The sequence below is a fragment of the Lagopus leucura genome, unplaced genomic scaffold (assembly GCF_019238085.1).
Source record: "Lagopus leucura isolate 7727_CA_CO unplaced genomic scaffold, USGS_WTPT01 Super-Scaffold_739, whole genome shotgun sequence".
Classification (NCBI taxonomy): Eukaryota; Metazoa; Chordata; class Aves; order Galliformes; family Phasianidae; genus Lagopus; species Lagopus leucura.
Window position 1 is genome coordinate 17639056 of NW_024962255.1, and position 7639 is coordinate 17646694.

At 37.5% G+C, this 7639-nt stretch overlaps 1 protein-coding gene across 1 annotated transcript in view; it reads right to left on the bottom strand.

The window, feature by feature from the left end:
• The window catches only part of FRMPD2 (FERM and PDZ domain containing 2), a gene marked incomplete at its 5' end in the record, with an annotated part of 44842 nt that extends 38047 nt beyond the window's left edge, over positions 1–6795 (bottom strand). The window contains 8 exons of the mRNA XM_042863158.1: positions 150–306; positions 1174–1359; positions 3286–3438; positions 4306–4444; positions 4541–4691; positions 5328–5502; positions 6223–6294; positions 6712–6795. Coding sequence (XP_042719092.1) covers positions 150–306; positions 1174–1359; positions 3286–3438; positions 4306–4444; positions 4541–4691; positions 5328–5502; positions 6223–6294; positions 6712–6795 — 1117 coding nt within the window. The remainder of the gene's footprint in view (positions 1–149; positions 307–1173; positions 1360–3285; positions 3439–4305; positions 4445–4540; positions 4692–5327; positions 5503–6222; positions 6295–6711) is intronic.
• Positions 6796–7639: the final 844 nt, after the last annotated feature.

A 7639-nucleotide genomic window follows, 5' to 3' on the forward strand; every position in this document is an offset into this window, starting at 1 on the left:
AGGGAAAACTGAAGCACAGAGAATCTGATGTGAAGGTTCTGATTCTCAGCTTAACTAAAGTGTCTGTCTTTTCTTTGGAGTTCTTTTCTCCCCTGTAGCACTTTACACAGTACTATGGACTATACAGTGAAAGTACATTTACCACTCACCTGATGAAGTTTGACGAAGTTGCCTGGAATTCATTTGTGCATTGAATTTGTGTTGGGCTGAGCAGAGGTCCAGTAGATATTTGCATGTCTTTGCTGTATCAGTAATGAATGTGTGTTTCTTGCCACTGAAGCTACTTTCAATTATGAATTTCTTTCTCTAAAGGAAAAAAAAAGAACACAGCTTGCTTCATCTAATATATCAAACATTATACTGAGGCACTGAAAGTTCATCTGCATTCTGTTTATCTACATACATTTCTGCCTTTCTGCATCTCTTGCAGTTGCAGAAAATGCCCATTGTACGTTCAACTGCTGTCGGTTCATAACTGCCCTATGTTGAAAGTCAAAAGCCTTTGAGACATCGACTGCACTGGGAGCACGTTGATAGGCTTGGCAAATTTGTCCCTAGAGATCTTAAACTGTTTAAACCAGTTGAAAGTGAAACAAAAAAAAAATCTTCAAGGATCAGAAAGGCCTTCTTGGGAAGCAAATAGACTGGGAGATGTGGTAAATATTAGCACTGTAAGACGGTATATTGGCACACCTCTGGTAGAAGATAGGAGTTATAATCTTGTCACCAATACTAGTTTAAGAGACACTGCATGTACTGAGAGATAAGGATGCAAAAGTAAGATCTGTAAAAAAGGTAGTCAAGATCCAGTGACCTGATGTAGAAAGGAAAATGAAAGAAAAGCGAGAGAGAAGTGAAGATGGGAAAGGAGTGAATAAAGAATATGCTACATAGAGGTTTGGTGTCATTTCTGTAGTACTCAGCTTACTCAGGTTTGTAGTAATTGACTTCATCCTTCTCAAAAACAAACAGGAGCAACAACAGAAACAAAGCATCTCTGAGAATTCGTTATCCAGAGATCCACATCCATGTCATACTTTGATTTTAGTCTGGTTTCAAAAAGAACGTATCTGTACAAAATCAGTCTAATTCTAGCACCAAATGGAAGAAAGTTATAAAAGTGACAGACAGAAGAGGTGTAAAGTAGTAGAGTTTCACTTGATTGCAACTCACATGAGCTGAAATTCTCTCTGTTTCCCGCCACTGGAATCTTAAACTGGCAATTCTTGTGTGATTTTTGACCTCATATACAATGATGCCTTTGGCACAGATTCCCAAGATAATGTCCCCTCCTGTTCCTTTCTTCTCTTGGGACACACGATAAAATAGTACTCCATATTCAGGAAGCTGCTGAGTTACCTAACAGAGAAAAAGTGCACTTGCCACGTGTTATTAAAAAAGAGGCATGAGGAAAATTGGTAGGTAGATGGGAGGGGAAAGGGTTTTGAGTGCCTGTACAGTATCTTCCTTGATTCCCTCAAAAAAGGCTTAGAAACCCTTCCCAAATTTTCATACTTACTCTTTCACAAAATAATCACCTGACTTTGGTATGTCAAAGGGCTACCATATGCATTCATTTTCCATGATAAAATTAAAATAGCACTTTCCCACATACCTCATTTGAAGAACTAAGAGGATTATGTAACTTCCTGCAGAATAATCTAAATTTTACAGTGGCATTGAAGCAGTAGTATTACTGCTACTTAGCATTTGCATGTATGCATGAACAGATTAATACTGTTCAACTGCTAAATCTTATTTCTGTTTTCTTTTGTATGTCTCTGTTTCCCCAAGAAAATTAGAAATCATAAAGTACAGCAGATACGCTGATCTTAGGAAAACTGCTAAAACTTTTGTGCCAGGGCTACTCTGGCATTGCTACTGATAACAAAGTCACCCAAATGCATACATTAATTCCTTCACTGCTATCATTTTTTAAAACCAGATATTAAAAATTTCTTTTGCAACAAATCTTAAGTTACGGAGTTTTTTCTAACATCACGAAGAGGATATTGCAAGGAGCCACACCCAGCAGTTCTAGATGCTTGTCTTTCTACCTCCTACACTTGGCCACAAAATGTTAAAATGTGACATAGACCTTTTCTAGGACTACAGAATATTATGGTGATTTTCTGGTCTCTTTTGCGATATTCAGATCAATATTAATTTATCCTAATATCCTTTTTTTTTGTGGAAAGCCTATGCAGAATTTCAACCACAAATAGAGATTTTCATTGTCCAACATAAAACACTTTAAGAAGATCTATTTTCAGAAGAAAAAAAGAAGAATCCAGAGCACAAATACTCAGGGCCTGAAAACTGGGACATCCATAATCACTACACAAATCTTGGTTTTAATTTTTAATCCCTTTTATATTTGGAATTTGCACGTTCTTGCCGTGAGCGCTGTCTTTCTTACTGTGTATGATGTGTTGGCTCCTTCTTCAGGAACTCATTGAAACAAATATGAACAAAGCTGCTTTCCTTCACTGGATTTTCTATGCATGATGGGACTGTTATTAAGGCTAAGCCTCAATCTATTTCTTCAATTCCACTGACAGTGTTAGATGATAAACGAACATAATTAAACAGCAATTGAACTAAAATGATGCTATAAATAAAAACATGTGACACTGCAGCAAAATGGCTTCTGTTATTTATTCATTTTCTATTCCTTAATGTTTTCATTTTATGGGAAGCTGAGAAGTTTGGAGAGGAAGAGAAATTAAGAAAAAAATTAAATCCTGCTTCATCATAACACTCTTGATAGAGAATCATATGAGATGATACTTCAGCTAACTCCTTCCTCACTTCTGTGCTTCGCATATGTTTTGAACAACCAATCACTGCTTGTTCAGAAAATGTCTGAACATGCGCTATAATTTTGAAACTCAAAAGGGTGCTTATTGCCCTGCTTTACAATTATCTCTCTCTAATACATTCAGTAGTTGCATTCATGATCATCTAGAACCTAGACAACATGTTCTTAACATGCTGAAAACTTGCATCGGCTCTTAGGATGTTGAAAATATCCTGAAATGTGCATTAAGCGTTTATAAACTATCAATAGAAAAGCACCTTGTACTTTAATGGAGTATAAGTTGGTAATAGTGACACAGTGCCTATAGCAGAATGAAATTTGGAGATTTGTGTTGGATATTCAAATTTGTTCACCGCATCTAAAATCCACTGAATTAGACAACAAGGAAATAATAGACAATGGCAAATGAAGACTTGATATCAAAGACTAAATAGATAAATACCCTTTGGTGTGTGGCAAGTTACCTTTAAAAATTCTAGTTCAGCTTCATCCTCAAACAGGGAGCGATTCATGCGATGTAATTTAGCAAGCTCTCTCTGTACATGTGCCAGGGTCATTTTCTCTATTCGGCTTGCTGGAATGTAGTCTTCAACACGAAAATAACTCTTTCCATGTACCTTTAGGGGAAAAAAAATGAAAAGACAAAAGAGACAGGAGCCTTTTGTTCTGTTTTGACTTTTCTTATTTGGTGCATTTCCATTTTCAGTGTGACCCATATGCTGAAGTCATCCTGCTGCCACTTCCTAAAAGAAGGTAGGGAACAGCAGATAGTGTGTCCTGACGGCCAAATGTGCCTCCTGCACCTGTGCTCATCCAGATGCTCAAGGCACACACTATGCTGTGCAGAGGGGAGAAAAGAGGTGTGCATGCAAGCAACCCAGCTGTCTTACATTCACAGCTGACAGCTGTAGCTGCAAGACCCAATGTCAGGCTGGATCAGACTGGATGGATCAGATCATTGAGTGCTACACTGATTTGCATAACTGGAGGTACCACAGAGAACAGAAAGGATGTTTTCTTGAAACTTTGAAACTACAAGACAAGTTCAGATACACTCTCTGCAACCTTCCTGTCTTTGCAGCTTGTGGATCTGAACCTACATGCAAAATCTCTGTGAATTCCAGAGTGTTTATTTTTCTCTTCCATGCTTTCTAATCCCTTTAAACCCCTTTGCACATCCAAGCTGTGTCTATACTGGAATTTTTCTTCAGATTTTCTGGACATCCTAGGCTATATTGACAATTATGAAGGATCAAGAATCTTTCATCATTCTGCCATATTTACTGTCAAATTCATCTGGCTCACTACTACTTCAAATTCAGACAAATTTCATAATTCTTTAAACTAAATCTGAAGTGTGATTACTGGAGGACTTCGTTCAAATTGTGCAATATTCACATTTCATTCTTTAGCTTTTGCTTGTCATATAGCTGCAAAAGATGTTGACAGAGACCTCTGAGAAATATTTTATTATTTATCCACACCTCAGAAGCATAATTGCCAAGCTCTGCCTGTAAAGCCAAAGCTCCAAGTTTCAGGGCAGTCTCATCATTGCAATATAACCGTTCCTCCAAAATATCTTTACGAAGCTGCAGGTAAAACTGGTGTCTCGTCAAGCTGTGCCTGGAACACAGAAGGGATTAAGAATACAAGATGAGCTTTGACCACTCAGCCTGCCTGCCACTGTTTTACCAGCAGTCAGCAGAAACATGCACTTACTGGATAACACTGAAGTGGCTGACGAAGAATTTTATTCTTAGGAAGAGTGTGAAGTTGATGATGGAGGTTTTCTTCTTTGGTTGGTCATTCCAGCCATCTGGGGCCACTTTGTAGAGCTTGGTCTCATCATCCAAAAAGAAAAACTCCTTACCTGAAATGAGAATTTGTGGTTCTGTGGTAAGTCTGAAGCCCAAAACAGCTTCCATAGCTCAAAATTCTGCTGCCTGTGTTAGGAACATCACTAGCAATAGAAGAAAGGATCATGAATATCAGTTGAGGTCAACTTCTCAGCGTTATGGACTAGTCTATTGCTGCTTTGACAAAAAGAATTTAGGATGACATCTAGCATGTAATTTAGGATTACAGCTGTTAGATATGGATTGGTATGTTGTCTATGCAATTATTCAAGAATCTACGAGGCTTGAATTCTGCTAACTATTCAGGTTCTTCACTCCAAATTACATCTGAGGGCACTGACAACGAGCCTTGCACAGTACAGAACTTCCTAGAATTCTGCTGGGGCAACATGGCTCAGCATTATTGTGGTGTATGGCTTTGACAGAGCCTTTTCTGCATGAGAATATCAGCTAGTGTCAGTGTGGCTGTAGTCATGCACAGTATTAAAGTAGACATGCTTTCCATTAGCGCAGTACAGTTTAAATTGACATAACTTACTTTTGCTTAAGCTTTAGATCTGCTTACATCTGAAGATCTTTAAGGATCTTACTGGAATTCATTAATAAATGGACTGTGTTTATTAATATACCAGAATTAGCTGTCTCAGTACCTTTCAGGTAAGCCAAACCGAAGTAGGAATGTTCCACCAAGCTTGCATATGCCACCACAGTATTGAAAACATCTCTTGCCTTGGACTTGATGTCACATTGCACCTCAAGGCACTGACCATTGAGTAGAATCACATTGAGATCCCTTTGGGACAAGTAGGATTTTCCTTTCTTAGTCTAAGAACATATAATAAAGAGCAAAGAATAAGTACCAAGTACAAGCAATGCAAACTCCACAGCATTTTATTGCTAAGGCCCTGGTCTCTAGTCCCTACACAACCTGATGAAATTGGCCACAACACTATTCTAATCCCTGCCTCCACTATCATAAATCATATTGTATCCCAAACGTGTCCGATTAAAAACAAACCAGCCAACAACAAGCAAAGCAAAAACTGAAACAAGCAAACAAAAGAAAAAACAGGGAATCTTGACAAAATAGATTCTGCAATCATCAGGACTTGTTCTAGATTTGAAGATAATCCCAGTTGTTTGGTTTTTTTCTATTATTTACTGCTGTAGGCCGTCAGACTTTAGCTTTATCTTATGAATGGTAAAGGATATGCTTGCAAACTGGAGGAGTCCAGTAAACTGGCTCTAGATGTCACCTTGGTAATTTCTAGTATAATCTTAGTTTCAAAAGTCTTATACTAATGACAGCATTCTTATCTGAGAAAGATGAATACAGCTATTTTCACAACAGTCACTGCAACAGAGATAGTTATGCAGCACTGAAAATTAAATGGTCTGCTTTCAAGTCTCAGTACTTGTGCAGGAACTCTAATTCTGTTTGAAAAGAGGACATAGCAAGAGTACTGGAGTGGGACTCAGATGAAACTTAGAAAGAGACCCAACTCAAAGATCATAAAATTAGCTCCAAATTCTTAATGTACTTACCACAATTGATCCAGGCAGCTGTAAAGTCACTGGTGGTTCACTTGACAAAATAATGAATTCTGGACCTGAGAACTGTAAGGGGACAATTCAGAAGTGTAAAAGATGTCTCTTTAATATAACAAAGATCCCTAGCAATGGTACCAATTAAACCCATTTTTGTTGATTGGCGTGCTGCACTTAAATGACTTCAGGGACTTTTGTGGTGCAAATGTTGATTTAAGACTTCCATCTGTTGGAGCTCTCTCCTGTGCATTTACTCTGGGGCCTAATTATGCCTAGTCTTTACATACAAGACCTTTCACTGTCTTTAGTTCTGAGTTATCACAACTGGATCATGACTAATCTGGACTTTGTAAGTTTAGGAGACTCAGCTAAAGTGATGACTCAGTAGCTAATATGCACGTCATTAATGAATGACAGTAGAACAAAAAGTTTCTCTTTAGTGATATTTACATTTTGAGATCAGCTTACACGCTTTTCGTTAGTCACCTTTTCCTTCCTCTGGAACAAACATTTCTGTGATGTAGCAGCTGCTGTGTAGTCCTTTGTAGACACAGAGAAGGTGGAGCCTAAACTCAGCAAGTTGTGTCTGCTGTTCCTATGAGCTCCACCAGGGATTTCTTCTACAGCGCTGACTGACCTTCAAAGGAGATGTAACAGTGAGAAAGATATCCAGAATGCAGCAAAACAAGACAGGCTTGTACCTTGTTAAGGTACATCGATGACAGAATCTTATGATAACCAGGACAATGTCAGCTACAAGTTGTTATATGTTGACATCATTAAAGGAAAAAAGATTATCAGATATAACATTAATGATGCAAATTATAAACAAATCAAAATTACTCTTTAATTCAGTAACAGTTCTTTCTTCATTTGGTGAGACAGATCTTGCTGGAACTAAGTCCAGTGAAGGCAACAGGCACAGGAGTTAGCCCCACATATTTCTGGGGCTTTCTGGGAAGTCTACAGGAAGAAATCAATATCTCATTTAATGTTTTTTTGAAACAAAAAAGCTTCAGAAATAATACTTGTTATTACATTATTTAGAATTTTCCAGGAATGGGAATTAAATTATTTTAATACTAATTCATTAGCATAAATTAATGTCTTAAGGAACTGAGGGAGTTTGCAGTCTAATTAAAAGATGTGTGAAATCTAAGATCAGAAAGCCATCTTTGTACTGTACTTTTAACCCACAAATTAATAGTATTTTCCATGTGAGCAGACAAATGTACGCCTAGAATAAGCTTGCAGTGTAATTAATGTATGCTTACTAATCAAGAAAGAATCTTTATACAGTACAGAAGGAAAGATTTTGTGATCATGGATTATTGTTAATTATATTTTTAAGAATTGCCAAAATTACAATGAAGTAAGGGTTTTTGTTTCTTTTATCCTTTTATTGTGTGCGTGA